The sequence below is a fragment of the Myxocyprinus asiaticus genome, chromosome 9 (assembly GCF_019703515.2).
Source record: "Myxocyprinus asiaticus isolate MX2 ecotype Aquarium Trade chromosome 9, UBuf_Myxa_2, whole genome shotgun sequence".
Taxonomy (NCBI): domain Eukaryota; kingdom Metazoa; phylum Chordata; class Actinopteri; order Cypriniformes; family Catostomidae; genus Myxocyprinus; species Myxocyprinus asiaticus.
Window position 1 is genome coordinate 43,604,569 of NC_059352.1, and position 25,794 is coordinate 43,630,362.

The following is a 25,794-nucleotide window of genomic DNA, read 5'->3' on the forward strand; positions in this document are numbered from 1 at the left end:
GTTGATGGACGATGCAGTCAACATCTTCAAATGTTTTTATAGCCTAAATATATATATATATATATATATATATATATATATATATATATATATATATATATAGTTGTGCTCAAAAGTTTGCATACCCTGGCAGAAATTGTGAAATTTTGACATTGATTTTGAAAATATGACTGATCATGCTAAAAAAACAAGGTGACACACACAGGTTTAAATGGCAATTAAAGGTTAATTTCCCACACCTGTGGCTTTTTAAATTGTAATTAGTGTGTATAAATAGTCAATGAGTTTGTTAGCTCTCACGTGGATGCATTGAGCAGGCTAGATACTGAACCATGGGGAGCAGAAAAGAACTGTCAAAAGACCTGTGTAACAAGGTAATGGAACTTTATGAAGATGGGAAAGGATATAAAAAGATATCCAAAGCCTTGAAAATGCCAGCCAGTACTGTTCAATCACTTATTAAGAAGTGGAAAATTCGGAGATCGCTTGATACCAAGTCAAGGTCAGGTAGACCAAGAAAGATTTCAGCCACAACTGCCAGAAGAATTGTTCAGGATACAAAGAAAAACCCACAGGTAACCTCAGGAGAAATACAAGCTGCTCTGGAAAAAGATGGTGTGGTTGTTTCAAGGAGCACAATACGATGATACTTGAACAAAAATGAGCTGGATGATCGAGTTGCCAGAAAGAAGCCTTTACTGCGCCAATGCCACAAAAAAGCCCGGTTACAATATGCCCGACAACACCTTGACACGCCTCACAGATTCTGGCACACTGTAATTTGGAGTGACGAGACCAAAATAGAGCTTTATGGTCACAACCATAAGCACTATGTTTGGAGAGGGGTCAACAAGGTCTATAGTGAAAAGAATACCATCCCAACTGTGAAGCATGGTGGTGGCTCACTGATGTTTTGGGGGGGTGTGAGCTCTAAAGTCATGGGGAATCTTATGAAAATTGATGACAAGATGAATGGAGCATGTTATCAGAAAATACTGGCAGACAATTTGCATTCTTCTGCACAAAAGCTGCGCATGGGACACACTTGGACTTTCCAGCATGACAATGACCCTAAGCACAAAGCCGAGTTAACCATCCAGTGGTTACAGCAGAAAAAGGTGAAGGTTCTGGAGTGGCCATCACAGTCTCCTGACCTTAATATCATCGAGTCACTCTGGGGAGATCTCAAACATGCGGTTCATGTAAGATGACCAAAGACTCTACATGACCTGGAGGCATTTTGCCAAGACGAATGGGCAGCTATACCACCTGCAAGAATTTGGGGCCTCATAGACAACTATTACAAAAGACTGCATGCTGTCATTGATGCTAAAGGGGGCAATACACAGTATTAAGAACTAAGGGTATGCAGACTTCTGAACAGGGGTCATTTAATTTTTTTCATTGTTGCCATGTTTTGTTTTATGATTGTGCCATTCTGTTATAACCTACAGCTGAATATGAATCCCATAAGAAATAAAAGAAATGTGTTTTGCCTGCTCACTCATATTTTCTTTAAAAAATGTACATATATTACCAATTCTCCAAGGTTATGCAAACTTTTGAGCACAACTGTGTATATATATATATATATATATATATATATATATATATATATATATATATATATATATATATATATATATATATATATACATATATACACACACTGCATATATAAAACAGTGCCAAAACAGCGCCAACCTGCATCTCAGAATAGCATTCTGAGATGCCATTCTTCTCACCACAATTGTACAGAGCGGTTATCTGAGTTACCGTAGACTTTGTCAGTTCAAACCAGTCTGGCCATTTTCTGTTGACCTCTTTCATCAATAAGGCATTTCCGTCCACAGAGCTGCTGCTCACTGGATGTTTTTTTGCTTTTGGCACCATTTGGAGTAAATTCTAGAGACTGTTGTGTGTGAAAATCCCAGGAGATCAGCAGTTACAGAAATATTCAAACCAGCCCATCTGGCACCAACAATCATGCCACAATCAAATTTTTCCCCCATTCTGATGGCTGATGTGAACATTAACTAAAGCTCCTGACCCGTATCTGCATGATTTGATATACTGCACTACTGCCACACGATTGGCTGATTAGATAATTGCATGGATGATTGTTGGTGCCAGATGGGCTGGTTTGAGTGGGCAGAGAATTGCTAGACTGGTTTGAAATGATAAAGTCTACGGTAACTCAGATAACCGCTCTGTACAATTGTGGTGAGAAGAATATCATATCAGAATGCTATTCTGAGATGCAGGTTGGCGCTGTTTTGGTGGCACGAGGGGGACCTACACAATATTAGGCAGGTGGTTTTAATGTTGTGACTGATCGGTGTATATATGTATATATAACCAGATTAGGTTGTTTATTAATATTCACAGGATATGAAATTGACACAATGTACGTTTCCATATAGCCATTTTTCTTTTCATTGTGCTGTCTAACACTTGATTTTTATCTAATCAAAATAACCAAATTTGCTTTGAAATGAGGATAAAAATATGGATAAATATTGTCAGTCAGTGATTGTTTTTTTATTTCACGTATTGAAGCCACAGCTATACTGTAGAACCAAATTGTTCTTACTGCAGAATCCTCCAGTGCCAACCACAGAGGAACACAGAGGAAGAAAAGAAAATGATCAGCAACTCTCGGCACCGATTAATCAGGAAAAAACTATATATTGGCCTACTTCTATTAAATAATACTATATACACTGTAAATACTAATAGTAATATAAATTTTTTATATATATATATATATATACATTTTACTCAACTTAATCTTAAGTTTTTACTATTCTTACTAGTTCTAATTAAGTTACCGTTACTATCTAAATCCTAAAGTTGTCATTAATAAAGATGTCACATTATGGAATCATAACTCAAATACATAAGTTCTTTAAACTTTGGTTTTGAGTACTACTAACTTTAGAAAATTGCAGCTGTGTGTAATTCCCATAAACCCTTGCTTGAATAAATTATGTTTGTCTGCTCAAAACAAGGGAACGTTTTTTATTTAAAAATGTATTTAATTTTAATTCTTATGACTATTGTTGTTGTTTTGTTGTAGCTGGTTGATAACTGAGATTTGTGTGAAGTCACCATGAGGGTGATTAGTATTACCTTTGGTGAAGTTGGAGCCTGTTAAATTTAATCCATTCTTCTTTACCCTATTGTACTTAACAAAAATGCAGATTTATGTGCATTAAGAAGTACTGTGTAGAGTCCAGTGTGCCATATGACTAACCTAGAGTCTGGACATAATTTCCATTATACTGTATAAGACATGTTATAACACCATTTAAATAATTAAATCAATGCATGCAAACTGATTGCCTTGAAAAATCTAAGTAAGGTCAACTAATTAGATTTTACAGTGTAATATAACCAATTTCAGTTTGATTTTAAGGACATGTTTGTTTACACAATTTTTGTTACTGTGTTGATTTTGGTTGAATTGGATATAGCCTACTAGTCATATGGCAAGCATCTTTCCTATAGATATCCAAGCAGTTGCTCATTCCATTTGTAGGAATGTGGGAAATCCATCAGTTTATGGATGAGAGAAATATCAAGAGAGGTAATGTGAGAGTAATGAATTTACAGGAGGTGATCAGAGGCATAGCTGTTTAGCCAGCAATGACTGCAGTCATCATATTTGACATTCAATTACAGTGTAGGAGGTAATCATTGTACAGAAGAGCAGCTCACATGGTCTTTCCAATCAAAGTAGAATGCGGTCTCTGGTATCCAGATCTTAAAGCAGATACACACGGAAGCAACTGTCCTATAATGAGCCACATCAGCTGATATGCCATTAAGAATAACAGGATTTCATATCCAACCTCTGATGCAGTAAGATTCTGCAAATCCTATGAGCTCTGCCAACTCAAACAGGCTTGATATCCAAAAACCTGGACTGAGGTTTAAGTCCACCTCTAGTTCTCCTAAAGCGATATCAGGCCAACTTGAATTTGAAACTTTGAATTTTATGTTAACACTTTACAATAAGGTTCTATTTATTAACATTAGTTCATGCATTAGGTATTATGAACTTACAATAAACAATATATTTTCTTACAGAATTTATTATTCAATGTTAATTTATGAAAATACAATTGTTCATTGTTGGCTCATCTTAGTTTATAATGCAATAACTTGTGTTAATGAAAATGACTTTTAATTTCCACAATGTATTATAAACAGAAATGAACATTAACCAAGATTAATAAATGCTGTAAAAGTATTGTTCAATGTTACTTTTTTACTATTGCATTGATCTACCCACCCACATGTCGCTCAAAAAAAACAAACAAACAAAAAAAAAAACATAGTTATTATTGGCTGACAAGTTTGGGTGCAGTTTTAAACTAATATATCTAACATTTATATAAATAACTCCAAAGTACGTTATTTACTATTTAGTCTAAAACCCAGCACTGTCAATGGTGCCCCCTAAAAAAATAAGTAAAATATAATAAAATAAAAATAATAATAAAACAATAAATGGAAATGTGCAAACGTGCCGATCTATGAAAGGGCAGCACACAGCGTCAGTCCTCTTTGTACATAGTAAACAAATAAATATGAAAACTGCAGAAACAATTTTGGTTGCAACTGATTTTCCACACACACAAAAAAGAAGCAATTTCATAAATCACCAACATTTTTTTTTTTTTCTTAATCCTTGAGAACAGATGATGGGCAAGAAACAAATTATCAAAAAAAAAAAAAAAAAAGGATAGTTCACCCGAAAAAAACAAAAAAAAAAAACATTCTGTAATCATTTACTCTTCCTCATGCAATTTCAAAGTCATATGACTTTCTTTCATGGAACACAAAAGGAGATGTTAAGCAAAATGACTGCCTCAGTAACCATTCACTTTTATTGTATGGAATAAATATAAATGAAAATGAATGGACTGAGACCAACATACTGCCTATTGCCTACCATCTCCTTTGGTTTTCCACTGAACAACAAAAGACAAATGGGTTTAGAAAAACTTAAAGTGTGAATAAACTTCTGGATTAACTATCCCTTTAAACAAATCCAAAAAGTAGCATCTGAAAAGAAAAGAATCTGAATCTGTGCATTACCAAATTTCAAACTTTGTTACATATTAAATGTAATTAAATGTTTTTAATTATAACTCATTTTTAATTTGCAACCACAGACACAATCTTTTTCATCATCCCAAATGATCAGTCATATAATCTGTTTATAAAACACAAATCTGATAGAGTAAAGTTACTACCTTGTATGATTTTCATTACAAAGCATTGTATTAGGAGGCTCTGAAGCATGCATCAGGATACTGTCATCAAACTAAAGCTGCATTCCACTGGTTACCTCAAACTATGGACAGGTAATAGGCATAACAGAAATAAAACCAAACCGGCAGGGCAAAATGCCTGTGAATCACTGCCTTGTGTACTTGTTCTGTGATTGATGCTTGACTCTCTACTGGAACACTGTCTGGTAAGTGTATAAAAATGTTCTTCAACACAAGCAATTTGTCCACTCATCCACCCAATCAAGGCAGAGGGAAGAGAGTATGAATAAAGTTCTCACACTGTTGGAGGTAAGGGGGTAGTACCCTACAACACTCAGCACAGAGATTTTTCTCTTCTGTAGGGATTTGTATCCTCATAGATGTTCAACAGTCAATCCTCCTTGTTCAGGAGTGTGAGAGAGTGTGTGTGTGTGTCTGTATTCAGGAGAGTCAGAGACCCAGAGATTTGCGCACAATCTGATTGGCTAGCCGATTGAACTGCTCTCTGTCGTCACGCCACATCTTAGAGGCGTCCACATTTGCTCCACTCTCGTCATTCGGCTCTGCAGGAGCAATCAGATGAAAATTATTTAAAGACAAGCACTGATGGGATGTTAAATATTGAAGGTATCTACAAGAAAAAAAAAGAAAGAAAAAAATTATACATGGAACGACAAGTGAATAAACCATAACAAATTTAAATTTTTGGGTGATCCATTCTTTTGACACCAGGTCCACTGTGGCACAACACAATATAAGTGACAAGTTATAAAAAAATAAAATAAAAAATGAATGCATGTTGTTCCGAGTTTTTGTCCTAACCATTCGTGACTGCTACAAACCATGAGTAAGAAAATATATTTTGTTGATCACTTGGTTTCTATATTTTCTGTGCTGTGTAGCCCCATTGGTCCAAAATCTCATGAAACATAGCTATATATAGTTGAAGTCAGAAGTAGTGCCCGGCCGATATTAGCCTTTCACCGATACATCAGTATCGGCGTATATGTTTACCGATATGCACCGATATGAAAACGTTTTTCAGAACATATAATGCAGAAAACAATGCTTTAGAATTGGTGTCATAGTGTAGTTTGTCCAGCAGAGCGTGCTCCGACTCAATTGTTTACAGAGCTGAACTGATTGTGGCTCTGCAGACAGGGCGGAGTTCAGCAGTGCCTCTGAAATTTGTTAACTAGTTCGTGAAATACATACTGGAAACTTAATAAAAAATGACTCCATCATTTTCCCTTTCCAATATAATTGATATAACATTAACCTTGTCCCTGACAACCATGTCACTCATGTCTGTTTGCTGTTAGCCAGCTACAGTTTGTCAGTGCAGTCAGTAATGTAACAGATTGAAAGGTAAACATCAGAGCATCTTTTTGCAGCTCAGCAGACAACGGTGCGGTGGTGGATTGTGTCTGCTGAGTGCTGATTTCACGCTATGTTGTTACCTAATTGGTGAGACACAATGCTGGAAAGTAAAATAAACAACGTCCATCTTTTACTCTCTGTGACAACGAGCTTATAGCTAACTAGCTAACCACATAGCTACTTTCATTGCTTATCAGCTGAGTGGAAGCTAATGTGTAAACATGTATTCACCAAACTGTTTTGTTCAGGATTCACAGTTTGGTACCCCCTTCAACTGAACAATTCCAGTCATTGCATTTATAAAATGTAATATTTAGAAGTCTGGTTTTCCACGGTTGAAAGTTTCCCCTGAACTTGTATAGCAGAATACGGTGTAACACCGCTGCTGCTGTTTATCTCTTGACTCGGCAGTATTAATATAGTCAGCATTTGACTGATACTAAACAGTAATATTGATGTTTATTTAGCTATTTATTTTATTTTTATTTATTCTTTATTTTAATGGTCAGCATTTGACTGATACTAAACGGTACTGATGCTTATTTAGCTATTTATTGTATTTTTATTTATTCTTTATTTTAATGGTCAGCATTTGACTGATACTAAACAGTACTGATGTTTATTTAGCTATTTGTTTTATTTGTATTTATTCTTTATATTAATGGTCAGCAATTGACATACTAAAAGTACTGATGTTTATTAAGCTATTTATTGTATTTTTACTTATTCTTTATTTTCTCAGTGTTCATTTAAGAAAGCAGCCTTCTGAGTACCTTTGCATAGTCATATCGGTGCAAAATCGGTGAAAAATCCACATAGAAAAGGTCTGTTTTCATTCCAGCTCAAATTAAATATATCGGCCACCATATCGGTAATCGGTGAATTTTCCCTCTCTAGAATTGGTATCGGTCTCAAAAATCCCATATCAGTCGGGCTCTAGTCAGAAGTTTACATACACCTTATCCAAATACATTTAAACTCAGTTTTTCACAATTCCTGACATTTAATCGTAGAAAACATTTCTTTGGTCAGTTAGGATCACTACTTTATTTAAAAAAATGTGAAATGTCAGAATAATAGTAGAATGATTTATTTCAGCTTTTATTTCTTTCAACAGTTTACATACATTTTGTTAGTATTTGGTAGCATTGCCTTTAAACTGTTTAACTTGGGTCACAAGCTTCTCACAATAAGCTGCTGTAATTTTGGCCCATTCCTCCAGACAGAACTGGTGTAACTGAGTTAGGTTTGTAGGCCTCCTTGCTCGCACACGCTTTTTCAGTTCTGCCCACAAATTTTCTATCGGATTGAGATCAGGGCTTTGTGATGGCCACTCCAATACCTTGACTTTGTTGTCCTTAAGCCAATTTGACACAACTTTCGAGGTATGCCTGGGGTCATTGTCTATTTGGAAGACCCAATTGCAACCAAGCTTTAACTTCCTGGCTGATGTCTTGAGATGTTGCTTCAATACATCCACATAATTTTCCTTCCTCATGATGCCATCTATTTTGTGATGTGCACCAGTCCCTCCTGCAGCAAAGCACCCCCACAACATAATGCTGCCAACCCCATGCTTCACGGTTGGGATGGTGTTCTTCGGCTTGCAAGCCTCACCCTTTTTCCTCCAAACATAATGATGGCCATTATGGCCAAACAGTTAAATTTTTGTTTCATTAGACCAGCAGACATTGCATTTGCAAACTGTACTCTGGCTTTTTTATGGCGGTTTTGGAGCAGTGGCTTCTTCCATGCAGAGTAGCCTTTCAGGTTATGTCGATATAGGACTCGTTTTACTGTGGATATAGATACTTGTCTACCTGTTTCCTCCAGCATCTTCACAAGGTCCTTTGCTGTTGTTCTGGGATTTATTTGCACTTTTCACACCAAACTACATTCCTCTCTAGGAGACAGACTACATCTCCTTCCTGAGCGTATGATGGCTGCGTGGTCCCATGGTGTTTATACTTGCATACTATTGTTTGTACAGATGAACGTGGTACCTTCAGGCGTTTGGAAATTGCTCACAAGGATGAACCAGACTTGTGGAGGTCTACAATTTTTTTTTCTGAGGTCTTGGCTGATCTTTTGATTTTCCCATGATGTCAAGCAAAGAGACACTGAGTTTGAAGGTAGGCCTTAAAAAACATCCACTGGTACACCTCCAATTGACTTCAATTAGCCTATCAGAAGCTAATTGGCTAATTGCCTAAAGGCTTGACATAATTTTCTGGAATTTTCCAAGCTGCTTAAAGGCACAGTTAACTTAGTGTATGTAAACTTCTGACCCACTGGAATCGTGATATAGTCAATTAAAGTAAAAAAAAAAAAAAAAAAAAAAACTCTGAAAACAATTGTTGGAAAAATTACTTGTGTCATGCACAAAGTAGATGTCCTAAATGACTTAACAAAACTATAGCTTGCTAATATGAAATCTAATGACTTCATCCTAAGTGTATGTAAACTTCTGACTTCAACTGTTTTAAACAACAAGTATGTTCTGATTGGCTGAATTTGTGTTGCTAGTTTGTTGCATATTATTGCACTTTCAGTGAGGACAGCAATAGAGCGCAACAGTCTGGTTCCGGAGTAAAAATCCCATTCATTTCTTCCATAGACAAATACATTTTCAACGCTAACTTATAAACCTTTAAAGACAGACCTACCATGAGCTACTAGGTTTTTCATCGATGGTATATGCTTCCGTTGAAGCCATCCGTCTGCGTTATTTCAACTTCATTACCCACAGTCCAGCAGAGAAAGCTTCACCAATTAGAGAACCGCGGCCAACAAAGGCCTTGAAGTAAGAGTGGAAGTGACCGCCCACTCCCATGATGCACTCTGAATGACGCTAACAAGTCGGTCTCCCTTCAGTCTCACACTACTTATATATGGGCGTATATCAGAATATTTTGCAAAAAACATAAACTATATTGTTTCTATACTTATAATAAACAAGCTAAAATCAATAGTTTAATATACAGTACTGTGCAAAAGTCTTACGCATATAAGATGTTTCACAAAAGCATTTGTCTTAAGATGGTTATTTATATCTTCAGCTTTAGTGTGTCAATAGGAAATATAAATGTTAGACTCCCATACATTACTTTTGCAAATAGGAAAGATTACAATAGAAGAACAGGGAGCCCTGCAACAGATGTCATGACCCCCACAAAGCCCCCCACTGAACATCGTGTCAGTCTGAGATTACATAAAGAGACAGAAGCAATTGAGACAGTCTAAATAGATAGAAGAACTGCGGCGAATTCTCCAAGAAGCTTGGAACATCCTATCTGCCAACAACCAAGAAAAACTGTGTCCAGGTGTACCTAGGAGAATTGGTGCTGTTTTAAAGGCAAAGGTGGCTACACCGAATATTGATTTAGCTTTTTTATGTTTACTGGACTTTGTAAGACATTAAGTGATAAATGAAAACTATTTATGTCATTATTTTTGAAGACATCCTCACTATGCAACATTTTTCACAAGTGCCTAAAACTTGTGCACAGTACTGTATTGCCATAGTTTTATATTTGATTACGTCATTCGCAATGCTTCATTGGATTGTAGTCCGTGCCCTGATGAAAGACGGTAAGTACACAGACTTGTACCTCTGTCTTTTTGTTGGATTTTAAAATAGTTTTTTGCCTTCAAATGAAGTCTGTACTGTTTAAATACTTCCGGAACCCAGACGGCTGAAAAACTGGGCAGGCACTGTTGTGCTATATTACTTAACTATAGGGATAGGAAATGTAAGAATTCTGGTTCCTTAATGCCTCCATTAATGATTATTTTAGTACTTTTGTGGAAGAATAATGTGAAAATGAGAAATGCAATTCTTTTTGGACTTACTGTCCTCAGCCTGTTACCAAATTATGAGATCTTTTCATATTTTCACAGGACAGATTCTTGCAAAAGGTGTTTACAAAGACTGTTGAATTAAATACCACAATTTACATCAAAACTCAAAATGTGTATCCAGTAATTACTATTCCAGTAAGTTTCACAAGCCTTAAAGGTTATGTATGTAACTTTTTCTGTAATAAAATACTGGTCTAATATGCAGAGACCATATGTTAGCCATTTATTGGTAAATTTTCTTGAAAACTGTAAACAGTGACTACGTTCAATCTTATGATGTTTGTTATCTGGTCTGTTCACGCACACGTGCACTCTTCCAATACCCATAAGAACGCCGTCTTAAACCGCTTTCTCTTAATCCCATAAACCGCATAAGCAAATCAGCGTTCTTGTTTACATGACGTTTCAGAATACCGCTTTCTGCAAAAATCCTGGCATGAACAGTTTTCAGTTTTCCTGTGATTGTTTTGAGAGACCCGCTTAAACCCACCCAACAATGTTACTCAACTAATGGTGTTAGTTGGAGGCTGGACTATATGACTGTTTGATCAACTGCAGGAAAGGGGTGTATTCAGAAACCTGTTTTGAAAACAATTTATTTTTGCAATTCTTTCGGTGGTGCTAGTGTTGCAGAAATTACATACTTCAGCTTTAAGTGTACATTACATAACAGTATAGTTCTTATTTAATTTAGAGTCAGACAAGACAAAATGAATGACTTGCGGTTCAAAAGAACCAATTGATAAGAGTCATTTGTTTGTAAAGTGAACTATACTGGTCGCGCTGTATGTTTTGTGATGCTAATTCAATAACGTTGTTGCTGCATCGGTGGAAGAATGCAGATTCTAAAAAAATTAATGGAACCGAAAGTCATGAAAATTATTTGTTTTCAGTATTTTTTTTTTTTTAAATGGAACCAGTTCTCGGTTCCCAACCCTACTTGTCATTGAAAATTTTTCACCTGGTTAGACAATGGTATAAACTTAACACCACAATTATACTGAAACTTTCCATCCATGTTTTCCTGTGTTAAAATTATTTTCATAAAATACATTCACTGTTGTTCAGCTGCATATTTCCCTGTCAATTTAGCAATAAAGAGTAAACAATCATGAAATCAGAATGCCACACAATAATGTAGAGGCTTCTTGATTTCTCTGGGATCACTTCTAGGAAGGTAGAACTGATAAGTAAACCCTGGGAATCAGAAAGAGAACAATACTGATCCTTAATCCATCAGTAAGTGAATGGTTACTGACCAGCGAGCATGCTGACAACAGACAGCAGGATCTTCTCCACGCTCTGTACAGGACTCCACCTCTCAGCGCTGCTCTCATAGCCCATGGGGTCATCACCAGGAGCATGCAGGATTGAGATACACACACGTCCATCTGGGTAGACTGCAGAGAACACACACACAGTAACCATAATGATTATTCACATGGCATTTACGGCTCGTGTGATTGGCTTATAAAACCTGGATGCAAAACGGGGTGTTAATACGCAAAAGTAGCAGATTTCAATTGGATTATTGGGAAAGTTAATGGATAGCGTTCACCGTGTTTAATAGATCTCCTTGCTCTTTCCAGAGAAGACTCAAATTTCATGGCCTTGTTCTTTTTCTCTCATACTCATTCGCATACATGTATTTTGCTCCATATCATATTTGTTGCCCTTTGATATTTATCACCTAGATATCTTTATTGCATGGTGGCTGATTGTAGACATTTACATTTTCAATGTGATTGTATCTGCATTTTGGTCTGATTCCCTTTTATGATGCAGTTGGGAAAAAGAGAACTGCGGCATCCCAGTGAAATACCTCACTGAAATGCTCAATTGATTGGAAAAGCCAAAAATTTAATTCAAAAGAGTTCAAACACCAATTAAAAGCAGATGTAAGCATTGATGGATCATTAAAGGATCAAAGGAACACACTGACCTGCTAAATAAATTAATCAAAGCATGTGTTCCGTAAGTAATGAACTGTAATTGGTCTCCCTCACAAAGATGCCCAAAGCAATTAAGCAACACTTTGGAAGAGTGATTGTACAAGCCCTAAAGAGGATCAGGCCTGAATGAAACCACCCCCGCATTGTATCAGCTGCTGGATGTTATCTTCACACAGCTGAGGACAGTGATCAGAATCTGAGCTGTCCAGCTCTGATAACCGCCTCCACAGCCCCGGCACAATCAGAGGCAGGTCTGCTACTATCTGTGGCCTGCAGGAAGACCTTTATCTGGGCCCACTTCCCTGAATACTGTATCCACCAACTGGAGCAGAGAAAATGCACTTACCATAAAGAATCTTTTAGGAGTCTGATTCTGTACGGTTGGTCAGAATCTCAACAAGGTCAATTAATTTTTATTGCTTTAGAAAAGGGTCTTTTTAACCTGTTTCTGGAGCCCCCCACCCCCAGCATTGCACATTATAAAATCGACAGATCTGGCTCTAAAATTTGATTGGATAAGTGGTGTTCAAAAGAAGAGGTTAATCTATAGTGGATTTTGCCGATACCGATAGCTAAGGTGGAGGGAAAGGCCGATAATCGATTAATCGTCTGATAGTTTTTCAAATTGATTTATAAAATGTTACAAAAATTTCCTATTCTTTCCTTACTATGACGGGTAGTGGTCAACCCATTTATCGACGAGATCAATAAATCGGCAATATTCAGAATTTTTTTAATTATCGGCATCGGCGATACATTTTCCCGTTTGGCCGATTTGTTTCTTAGGACGTGAGGGTGCCTAGAATTGCCTTCTTGCATGTGAAGCATCAGAGACATGTAAACGAGCAATCACAGTCCTTTTTTTTGCTATGTGCCATGGTGCTACTACTATAGAGTGCAACAAATTCTCATTTAAACTGTCTGCATATCAAAGCCGCGACAGACATGTATGAGCTCATAATGTTAAAGTGCTCACGTGTTTCACACTCCCTCTCCCTTCTCAACAGTCCCCAGTAACTTTTAACTGCCTTTTATAATGATAAAAAGGCAAATATCAATTAAACTAATATCATATAACGTCTTCAAATATGCAGATACCTCGTTTAAACATATGTAATAAACCAACCTCACAAAAATCCAGCGTCCTGTGAGTGCTCATATTTCTTCCTCTAAAGCACATATTCTATCAGCCTCTTTTCAACAGTTCCCTGTGACTTTTAACTTTCTTGTCTAATGATAAAAAGGCAAACATCATACTTCTTTCATGTACCGTCTGCAAATAAGCGGATGTCTCATTTAAACCTCGCGAAAATCCAGCCTTTTCTTACCGTCAAGCGCTCATCTAATAATATCGTCCTTTGAAGCGCATTTTCTATCAGTCAGAAACAAAACTTCAGGATTAGGATCAAAAGATCCTCTGATTTACAAATCATGACGGTCTGTCCGTGATAATCTAAGTAGGTGATCCAGTCCATTTAAACTGTCAGGAGATTGTTGCTCGCGCTGGATCCGCAAGAGCACATGAGTGCATCTTCAAAGTAAAAGTGCTTCATGTGCGCTATGAGTAAATGCCATATTAATTATACTGTATGTATGTACAAATAGTTTGATTCGGTCTTTTGTGAGAAAATGCTAAAATTACTAATGCGCACATGCCATCCATTGTTGCTGGACTACTGTGTGTACTGTTTATTCCTTCTTCCTAATACATTAACAATTTCTAAATGTGCAAATAAATTACTAAAATTTGAAGACTAACAGAAATCTGAAGAAACTGCTATTTAAAATAAAAAGTTATTTTTTAAAGATTATTTTTATAAAGTTAAAATTTTGTGTGAAATTGAGTAAATAAAGTGCTACATAAGAGTTTTTATTGATGTTTATGTTATTTCCAATATTAAATTGTGTGACATATCTACATTGTATCGGCCTATCGGCCACCCTGCTCTCTGAATATCTGCATCAGCATCGGCCATTAAAAAACAGGCACAGACATAGATGCTACAAGAGTCCAAAATTATAAAAATCCCAGATGCAGTTTACTGAGCAACCAAAATCCCTATAATAATAATAATAATAATAATAATAAAAATTTTTAAAAAAAGTGTGGTGCTTAACGCAAAACTTTTGATTATAAACGAGCTCAAAACACAATGGGATTCTCATTTTAAAATGACAGAGATTTGGCCCCATTACAATCTCTGTATTCTGTAATTACCAAATTATGCTTTTTATAGCCTACATATTCATCAGAACGGTTTTGTATGTATATTTATATATTTTACCAGATGAGGTTTAATGAGGAATAAGGCTTATTATTATTCACAAGCAGGGTCTAAAATTAACTTTTTAGCCTACCAGCAATGTTGTTTTATTACTTCTGAAATATTTATTTATTATATATTTATTTATTCGGAAAGCTGTTTTGAAAACATTGTTTATTTTCACAATTCCATTTGGTAGGCGCTGGTGTCGTAGGAACTACATACTTTAGCTTTAAGTACACATAACACAGTAACAGTTTATTTGGGGTGAGTCAATTAATTCAGTCAGCTCTAACTGATACATAAGTATATCTGATTCACTAAAAAGAGCTGTCTCTTTACAGTCATTTGTTTGCGAATCGGACTACACTGGTCACGCTTAATATCTCGTGCTGTAGATTTACATAGGCATCGTTGCTGCGCCGCTGAATAATATTTCAGGAAACACTGTATTTTAGTTCGCTTTTCTGCCTGCATTGCCGTTGGAATGAACGGCCAAGAACCGATAACCGAACTAAACGTCATGGAAATAATTTGCTTCCTGTATTATAATGTAATTATTACTAGAAATTTTGTATGTGTTTTGGTGGGTAATTAAATCTTGCATGTGACGTCCACTCGAAATCTGAGAGTGCTCTTCCCTTCTTCCCAATTGCAAGAAGGGTTCTGAACATTGCCTTTATCGGTCTACCTCCATTCAAAAGTGAAAAAAGGCGACATACACACACACCTGTACCTTGCAATGAAGATAAAGGACTAATTCACCCAAAAATGACAATTCTGTTGTAACTTACTCACCCTCATGTCTTTCCAAACCCCTATGACTTTCTTTCTTATTAAACACAAAGGGGAAAAATGGACGTCACTGACAGATTTTCAGTGAAAAATTACATCAGTTTCTGGTTTCTTAACAAAACCAATTGTATGCTCTCAGAACACATGGAATATGATGCACGAGTTGCATGAAATACTTTTATGATACCTTTGGGTGCTTTGTTAGCTTTAACGCGAGTCACTATAAACTGCCTTTGTATTGAGAAGATGGACCGGGATATTCATTTAATTTTTTCCTTTTGTGTTCAGCATAAGAAAGAAAGTCATATGGGTTTAGAACGAAATAAGGATAAACTATGACAGAATTGTTTTCCTAGAGCAATTCGTTTTCCTAAAAATTGATGTCCACATATGCGGACAGTGGGACTAAGTTGTGAAATTTTAAATAATACCAAGCTATAGAAAGTGTGATTTTTTTTTTTAATCAAATTGTTTATTATGTTTCCAGGAGTGTTGACTATATATTCATGTTTTTAAGACATTACAGACATTACTTCAGCAATTAGCATAATTCTGATTCAAAGTAATGGCCAGCATGTTAAAATAAAATTATACATTATAAATTCTGAATCCATGTACTGATTAACATAGTCCCATGTCTGCCAAACATGATGAATGGTCCAAACTTCATCTGTAGCCTGAAACTTTTGGTCAGATTTGAGGAGCTATAGGATGCTCCCTTGCTCCCTATTTAGTGAATGACTTGACATCCAGTATGCTCTGTCTGCACTGGTCTCAGAAAAGTTCGAAATGCACCATCTCCATATAAAGCCTCTGAAAGCAAACATTTTTAGCTTTTGGAAGAACCTATTGATTCTCAATGTGATAATGCACAGTAAATACAGGATTTCTAAGGAAAAAAATGCGCTAAAGTTCACATTAGGGTCCATTGTGTCTAGTTCCATGGCGTTTCGCCCTCAAATAAAAAAAAAAAGGCATAACGGATAAAACTAGACTCAAACAGGTTTCAATGTAAAAACTTAATTGGGTTTCTTACCAGATGTAGTTTTTTTGGCATTTCTCCCAAAGACAAATTCCACTGTGATCAGCGCCATGTTGTTTGGTCACATGATTCTGTGCGTCGAAAGTTTAACCCTTTACTGACAGAACAGATTTGTCTGAACTGAGATCAGTCAGTTTATATACATTTAAATTATGCGTTGCATATAGCGAAGCCAAAATACAATGTCCACGCATGTATACGCAGGGTCACATGAAGTTAAAGCAAAGTTTGGAGACACCAGACACCTCATACCCTTAGTGCTGAATGTGTCGATAAAGATCCAATCAAAAATCAGATTAAAGAGCTCTCACTGTTAGGATGGAACATGTCACAGGTGAACTTCATCTTGGGGGGACTGAGGGGGTAGTCTGATGGGAAACTGAGGATGGCAGGGAACACACCACCCTCAAAACACGTGTCTTCTGGTCCCCTGAACAAAAAGCAAGGAGGGTAAATTTACAGCTTATATTATACCTACAAAATATCCAGCACAAATGCATGAAATCTGCAATTGAAAACCTTTCAAACATTTTGAAAATAACCAACATTACCTAGATGCTTTTTATATAAATTTACACCGATCAGCCACAACATTAAAACCACCTGCCTAATATTGTGTAGATCCCCAAATCAGCGCCAACCGCTATGTTTAGTGTTTTTGGCACCATTCGGAGTACATTCTAGAGACTGTTGTGTGTGAAAATCCCAGGAGATCAGCAGTTACAGAAATACTCAAACCAGCCCGTCTGGCACCAACAATCATGCCGCGGTCCAAATAATTAAGAACACATTTTTTTTCCCCATTCTGAAGGTTGATGTGAACATTAACTGAAGCTCCTGACCCGTATCTGCATGATTTTATGCACTTCATTGCTGCCACACGATCGGCTGATTAGATAATCACATGGATGATTGTTGGTGCCTGATGGGCTGGTTTGAGTATGTTTGTAACTGCTGATCTCCTGTCACTTTCACACACAACAGTCTCTAGAATTTACTCCGAATGGTGCCAAAAACAAAAAACATCCAGTGAGGGTCAGTTCTGCGGATGGAAATGCCTTGTTGATGAGAGAGGTCAACAGAGAATGGCCAGACTGGTTCGAACTGACAAAGTCTACGGTAACTCAGATAACCGCTCTGTACAATTGTGGTGAGAAGAATATTGTGGCAGCGGGGGCGTGGTCAAGCATCTCTCCGGAGAGAGAGAAAGTGGTAAGGGCGCTTACACCTGAGCTAAATTATGTCTAACACCTGTCTCTAATTTCAGTGAGCACGGGGAGAGCGGCATAAATAGACACACCGCAAATAGAAGGGGGGGAGAGACTGGGCACGACAGACCCGAACCAGAGCAAAGATTTTTATTACAAGTAATGAGAGTTTATTTTGTGAAGCGGTGTGTGACAGTGCTTTAACTTAGTGCATAACGGAAGACTGTAAATTGTGCTGCAAAGATAGAAAATAAATCTTTACCTAAACAAGGAAAGCTGCTTCTCGCCTCCTCCTTTACAAATATAATCGCAGAATGCTATTCTGAGATGTGGGTTGGTACTGTTTTGGCGACACGAAGGGGACCTTTAATATTAGGCAGGTGGTTTAAATGTTGTGGCTGATCAGTGTACATAGAACTGGATTGCTCATGACGTCATATCTGTGAAGCCACTGTGCCGCCATATTGCTATGCCCAAACATTCCAATGTCCCTATTGACTTAATAAGAAATTATATCACTTAAGCGAGTAAACATTAATCATTCAATCCCAGATCTTATATCTGAAATCTGCATGTACATCCCTACAACAGAAACGTCCTACGCATGTAATTATTTATTTAAAGTCAGGAATTTTTCCTGTTTCTTGAAAGCTCAAGCAAGTTATGTATATCAAACAGTATCCACCTCTAACAAACTTCATCAGCGGACAGATCAGCTGAATCAAAATCAGAATGAGCTTTATTGTCAAGTATGCTTACACACACACACACACACACACACACACACACAGGAATTTGTCATGGTGACAGAAGCTTCCAGTGCAAGAGAATGCAATGTATATACATACATACAAACAAATACATTTAAACATACATACATATAGTGACATAAAAAATAATGTTAGAATATTTTATATACAGATATACAGTTATGTGCAGGTGAAGTAATGTATTAAGGATATGTTAAAGAATATAAATGAAATATGGATATAAGTAGGAATGGATGGACTACATATTGCACATGGTTGTATTGACCAAAGAAAAGTATTTGGGGGCAGTTTTATCTGTTCATGAGGTGGATGGCCTGAGGGAAAAAAATTGTTCCTGTGCCTGGCTGTTCTGGTGCTCAGTGCTCTGTAGCGCCGGTCAGAGGGCAACAGTTCGAAAAGCAAGTGTGCTGGGTGAATGGGGTCAAGAGTGATGTGTACAGTTCTAGCAGGGTGGGTAGGGGAGCACCAATAATCCTCTCAGCAGTCTGAACTATCCTTTGAAGTATTCTGATGTCTGACTTGGTAGCTGAACCAAACCAGACAGTTATTGAAGTGCAGAGGACAGACTCAATGACTGCTGAGTAGAACTGTATCAGCAGCGCCTGTGGCAGGTTGAACTTCCTCAACTGGCAAAGGAAGAACAACCTCTGCTGGGCCTATTTCACAGTTGAGTCAATGTGGGTCTCCCACTTCAGGTCCCGTGAGATGGTAGTGCCCAGGGGCTGGTTGCACCAGCTATACGTACGTTACAACTTAGCCTAGTTGTGGCGTAAATGGGCACTAAGTCACAATTTACGCACTACTAAATATTTGAGCACTGCACCATTAAACTTAGGTAGGATGTAACCCTACGTATAAACTAAATATTTACGCAAGCCTCCGACCAGGAGTAATGATTGGAATAAAAAAGCAGACTGATATTTAATGACATCAATGAGCTCATGTTTTGCATGACAGCCTCCAATCCTTTCGACATACATTATGATGTTGACATTTACACTCGTTTACATTTACGAGAGAGAAAACATTATATACAAAAACGTACTTCTTCAGCATGAAACCGATATAACGGTGCACTTTCCTGTGTACGGTGTCAAGTTAACATATACGATATATATATATATATACATTAAAATGAATAACTGTCTATTTTTCCAGCCTGTTGAAGAAGTAATTATTTATTTATTGTCCCTTATTCATTTTAGATACAGTTATTGAATATTGTTATTTACACAGGCTAAATATACCATTAATTATATCTTGCTTTATTACTTATCGTATTTTAATGGGGATATCATTTATTACAGCTGACAGTTACATGAGCAAATAAGGTTTGAACATCAACCATAACAAGATCAAACTGAAATTCACGGCTTTTTAACACTTCTTTGTACAAATTTGAAGGCTGCTTATTAGATCAATACAAGTAAACTTCATATTATGCGACTACACATTACTTTACGGAGAGCTTATGACCTACTAGTTAAGTCTTGCCTTAAGAACAGGTGGTGCAACCAAATTAAGCACTGACTTAGTTACAAACTATCTAGTACAAGTTACTAAGCCCCTAGTGTGAACTTTACGTCTCAACTTAAGTGAGACCTTACGCACAGCTGGTGCAACCCTACCCAGGAACCTGAATGACTCCACTGCTGCCACAGTGCTGAGAAATACATTTTAACATAAACCTCTCAAGACAGACCTACCATGAGCTCCAAGTCTGTTTAGCAATGATCAGTGCTGTTAGTGTGATTTAACTTTTTAACATAAAAAAAATTTCCCATGAAGACCTTCACTACTCATGAATCTTGAAGAGATATTCACAAATTAGAGAAGACCCTATTAGTGTAAACAGGAACTGGACCAACGGCACTCTATTGTAAAAGGGGTTCAGTATGTAATATATAACAATAAATGAATTGCACAAATCATCTTTAACAAAAAAAGAGATACAGTTAATCACAGAAATTCACTCACCACACCCGAGAGCAGTGGTAAAACTTAATGGAATCATTCTCAAAGGCCCATTTGAAAGGCAAATCTTGCTCTGTTTACTTACCATATCCACCCATCTATCAAATACTGTTTCTATGGGCAGATATTGATCAGTAATCGCGATGAGAAGCGTGCATCAATAGGCGCATCAAACAAAAGCAGCTCCATATCTGTGGAACGGCTGTCGGGGAGTTGCTATGGACATTGTTCCTTGTTTTGATTGGCACTTGGTTTCACTTAAATACTTATCGTTGAAACCACTGATCAAACCACCAGTTTAGTTTACCGGAGGATATCTTGTTTCGCATATCAAAAATCCAAATCAGCTGTTATCACTTAATGTCCCCTCATTGACTAACCTGCTGTGCATTTCTGCATACTATACATTCATGGACTATGTGCAACCTAGTAAACGAAAACATTTCACAGCAGCCTAACCTTAAAGGAATGTTCTGGGTTCAATACAAGTTAAGCTCAATCAAGAGTATTTGTGGCATAATGTTGATTACCACAAAAATTAACTTTGACCTGTCCCTCCTTTTCTTTAAAAAAAGCAAAAACCTGGGTTACAGTGAGGCACTTACAATGTAAGTGAATGGGGGCAAATTTTTTAACGTTAAAATACTCACTTTTTCAAAAGTAGAACCACAAAACATAAAGGATGTGTGTGTGTAAACATGATTTTAGTGTGATAAAATCACTTACAAACCTTTTCTGTGTAAAGTTATAGCCAATTGTACAACTTCGTTACCATGACAATGTAATGTCAGCAAACCCTAACACGACTGTAAAAATTACAATTTAAACAACTTTACAGCTCAAATAATACACACGTTTTAACAGAAGAATTAATGCAAGTGCTTTTATAAAATTATAAGCTTCATATTTCTGCCATGTTTACTTTCATTGTCTCCATTCATTTCCATTGTAAAGGCCTCACTGTAACCTGGATTTTTTTTAAAGAAAAGGAGGAACAAGTCGAATTGAATTTTTGTGGTAATCAACATTATGCCACAAATGCTGTTGATTGAGCTTAACTTGTATTGAACCTGGAACATTCCTTTAAACTATGCTCAGTCCTTATAAAATACAATGTAATTCAAAACTATTTAATTTAGCTTTTTTGGGGCATAATTTGGACAGAGTGGGAACCACCAATGACAGTTCTGAAAATTGAGCCAAAAGAAAAAACTCCAACAACTGTGAATTTGCTGAAACAGCCATTACATTGAAATGGGCTCAATGAGACCTGTGGTGCAGCTCCACATCTAGGCTTAGTGGGCCCTGTGGTGCAGCTCCACATCTAGGCTTAGTGGGGCCCTGTGGTGCAGCTCAACATCTAGGCTTAGTGGGCCCTGTGGTGCAGCTCAACATCTAGGCTTAGTGGGCCCTGTGGTGCAGCTCAACATCTAGGCTTAGTGGGCCCTGTGGTGCAGCTCAACATCTAGGCTTAGTGGGGCCCTGTGGTGCAGCTCAACATCTAGGCTTAGTGGGGCCCTATGGTGCAGCTCAACATCTAGGCTTAGTGGGGCCCTGTGGTGCAGCTCATCATCTAGGCTTAGTGGGGCCCTGTGGTGCAGCTCAACATCTAGGCTTAGTGGGGCCCTGTGGTGCAGCTCAACATCTAGGCTTAGTGGGGCCCTGTGGTGCAGCTCAACATCTAGGCTTAGTGGGCCCTGTGGTGCAGCTCAACATCTAGGCTTAGTGGGGCCCTGTGGTGCAGCTCAACATCTAGGCTTAGTGGGGCCCTGTGGTGCAGCTCAACATCTAGGCTTAGTGGGGCCCTGTGGTGCAGCTCAACATCTAGGCTTAGTGGGGCCCTGTGGTGCAGCTCATCATCTAGGCTTAATGGGCCCTGTGGTGCAGCTCAACATCTAGGCTTAGTGGGCCCTGTGGTGCAGCTCAACATCTAGGCTTAGTGGGGCCCTGTGGTGCAGCTCATCATCTAGGCTTAATGGGCCCTGTGGTGCAGCTCATCATCTAGGCTTAATGGGCCCTGTGGTGCAGCTCAACATATGGGCCCTGTGGTGCAGCTCAACATCTAGGCTTAATGGGCCCTGTGGTGCAGCTCATCATCTAGGCTTAATGGGCCCTGTGGTGTAGCTCAACATCCAAGCTCAGTGGCTCCACCTCTGGGAGCTGAACCCCAGCCAATTTAATACATATCCAATGTGTTATAAATGTTTAGATACTTTTGTATTTGACGTTGATTTAATTTGACAGTTATCAACCATAATTATTCAGATTGAGAATATGACGCCATAAATGCAACAATTAAAGTGCCATAAATGTCCGCAAATATCTATGCTTGTCTCCGTTTCTTTCTGTAGTTCTATGTTTGCCAGATTGGCATCAGATTTATGAATATACAAATGACTATGATAAAATAGCTAAGCTTTAAATGATAATTATCTATAAAACTCAAAATTATAAATAATAAAACAAATTGGAACTTGGAGTGAACTATAAAAATTTGTCCAGTGATGCAGACACGATTGAATGAGTAATTGTGGCCCTCTGCTGGACACCGCAAATTAGATACCTGGCAGGCGGTCTGAGAAATTTCATGGTGGGTCATGACACACTTAACCACTTTTACTATCTGACAAAACGGAAATACGTTCAAAACAGTACTCTTTTCATAAAGATAATACCAGAAATAAAAAGTACTGTACTTACATAATCAGAGCCTCCCATTCAAAAAAGTTCTCCTCGTTTACAGGCCCTATGTGGAAGTGATAAAAGCGATTTATCATAATCAATGCTGGAAAAATAGTAATAAATAAAAAAGTGATTAAAGAAAATGATTATTTAGATTCTACTGTGAATCCAGGTCAATGAAGCAGTTCAGTAATTGCCCTAATTCTTACCTGCTACAATGCCTTCTGGAGGATTGAGGTTTAGCTCTGCAAAGGAAGAAGATGTTGAACACAACTAGCTGTATCCATATCATTATGTTGAACTGTAAACAAACAGTATAAGAACCAATCATCCCAAACGTATTAAAGTTTTCTGCAGTTAATGCACAAGAGTACCATGATCTGAGAGCTCATCTGTCAAAGTAGCAGTGTGTCACAAACGAAAAGAGAATTAGGACTTCTTATGATTTGTTTGCTTAACCGTCTTAATAATTAAAACAGCAGCATGATGGTGAAACCCAGTGAAGTTCTGGAAGCATTTATTTGAAGGAAAACAGCTGGTACACTGTTGCTACCAGGACCAATGTCAGTCTAGAATGTTCATTGGCAGCGGGATTCTATTGAATTTTAAAATGTAGTTTGCAGTATATAACTTACGTTTGCATTCCGCCATGAGTCTTTTTAAAGCTGTTCCAGCCATTTTCTAGCAGGGTCGAGAAAGAAGTTGTTTTGGCACGAAGGATGACGACAACTGACTAAACGAATTTTCTTGTTCTTCCGGAATAAGATGCGAGCAAAGAATGTCGCACCACGCGGAAGATTCTCCACTCAAACTGCACTTCCGCATAAGGTCACGTGGCTTCTATTGCATCTTTTCCACTAAATTCCAAAATAGAAAAATGTAACAGGCAATAAAATTGAAGACGAAAAAACGCATGTCTTCTCTCACATACGAATTGTATTTTTTTTCTACTGCTACTTTTGTATGAAGATATATCATGTTTAAAACAAAAACAATGACAAAAGTATCAATGGTAAATGAAATACTTAAAGGTTTAATTGTTAACGTTTAGGATTCAGTTTTTGTATTTCTAATACATCTATATAAAGTAAAAAATGATGGAGGGCCATATTACTCTAAATTAAATAATTACATAATTAATTAAATAATAAATTGAACACATAATGAAATAGTTAAAACAAATCAATCACTATATGAATCAATAAATGTCCCTAGTATTTCATTTTAGCACTAGTTTGCGTCCATTTTCATTTCAGCATTATCTTTGGGTTGATTTTTCATTTAGGCACAACGCTTTTCATTTTCAGGGTTACAGTTAGAATGAAAAACCAACACAAAGGCGAAAATGAAAATGCAGGCAAACTAGTGCTAAAATGAAATACATTTTATTGGAGAATTATTGATTTGTTTAGTGATTTAATTATTAATTGAACAGTTTTTAACAGTTTCATTATGTATTTAAATATTTATGTAAATATTAAAATATTTGTTTAATTTTGAGTCATTTGGCCCTCCATAAAAAGTAAGAAATATCTGTATCAGGCAAAAACTAAATATGAATAAGAATAAATATATAATGTCTTCTCTAACATGGGACTTTTATTTTATTTTTTATTTTTTTGGAATGCCCAATTCCCAATGCGCTCTAAGTCCTCATGGTGGCCTAGTGACTTGCCTCAATCCGGGTGGCGGAGGACGAATCTGAGTTGCCTCCGCGTCTGAGACCGTCAATCTGCGCATCTTATCACGTGGCTTGTTGAGCTCGTTACCGTGGAGACATAGCGTGTGTGGAGACTTCACGCTATTCTCCGCGGCATCCACGCCCAACTCACCACGCGCCCCACCGAGTGCGAACCACATTATAACGACCACGAGGAGGTTACCCCATGTGACTCTACCCTCAATGGTATCAGTGGTAAATAAAATTAAATAAACAGCATTTGATTACATTTAAAAAGCATTCAAGGTTTAATGATTAAAAGTTTAAGGTTCAATTTTTGCAGGGGCCTGGGTAGCTCAGTGAGTCTCCTAAGCAACCAAATTGGCTCGGTTGCTAGGGAGGGTAGAGTCACATGGGGTAACCTCCTTGTGGTCGCTATAATGTGTGGTTCTCGCTCTCGGTGGGGCACGTGGTGAGTTGTGCGTGGATGCCGCAGAGAATAGTGTTATGTCTCCGCGTTAACGCGCTCAACAAGCCACATGATAAGATGCGCGGATTGACAGTCTCAGACGCGGAGGCAACTGAGATTCGTCCTCGGCCACCCGGATAGAGGCGAGTCACTACGCAACCACAAGCACTTAGAGTGCTTTGGGAATTGGGCATTCCAAATTGGGGAGAAAAGGGGAGAAAATCTAAAAAAATTAAAAAAATAAAAAAAAGGTTCAGTTTTTGCAATGTTATGCAAGTCTTGAGGTCAGTATTGTAAAACACAATATATACAAAGGAATTTTTTTTTTTTTTTTAAATATCATGTACTATACTTATTATTGTACTAATGTAATGTTTTGGGAAATTTATGGAACACTACTACCTATAGTATTATTATTATTACTACTACTACTACTACTTCTACTACTACTACTG

The 25,794-nt window shown here is 37.4% G+C and overlaps 1 protein-coding gene across 2 annotated transcripts; it reads right to left on the minus strand.

The window, feature by feature from the left end:
- Positions 1-5,134: 5,134 nt before the first annotated feature.
- Positions 5,135-23,989, minus strand: ube2g2 (ubiquitin-conjugating enzyme E2G 2 (UBC7 homolog, yeast)). 2 transcript variants are annotated; one of them, XM_051707002.1, is made up of 6 exons: positions 23,846-23,989; positions 23,420-23,455; positions 23,229-23,274; positions 16,888-17,006; positions 11,783-11,923; positions 5,135-5,845 (listed from the first exon to the last, which is right to left on the minus strand). In XM_051707002.1, the coding sequence occupies exons 1-6, from the start codon at positions 23,886-23,888 to the stop codon at positions 5,733-5,735; spliced, it is 498 nt and encodes a 165-aa protein (XP_051562962.1). In that variant the 5' UTR covers positions 23,889-23,989; the 3' UTR covers positions 5,135-5,732. The 2 variants fall into 2 exon arrangements, with proteins under 2 accessions (XP_051562962.1, XP_051562963.1); XM_051707003.1 differs by having other exon boundaries at positions 23,420-23,511; positions 23,846-23,968.
- Positions 23,990-25,794: the final 1,805 nt, after the last annotated feature.

Excerpts from the sequence above, each read along its gene's own strand:
- ube2g2 (XM_051707002.1), bottom strand. The coding sequence starts at position 23,888 with ATGGCTGGAACAGCTTTAAAAAGACTCATGGCGGAATGCAAAC. Across the intron at positions 23,275-23,419 it reads TCCAGAAGGCATTGTAGCAG|GGCCTGTAAACGAGGAGAAC; the intron begins GTAAGAATTAGG and ends ACTTCCACATAG. Across the intron at positions 11,924-16,887 it reads TGACATGTTCCATCCTAACA|TCTACCCAGATGGACGTGTG; the intron begins GTGAGAGCTCTT and ends TGTTCTCTGCAG.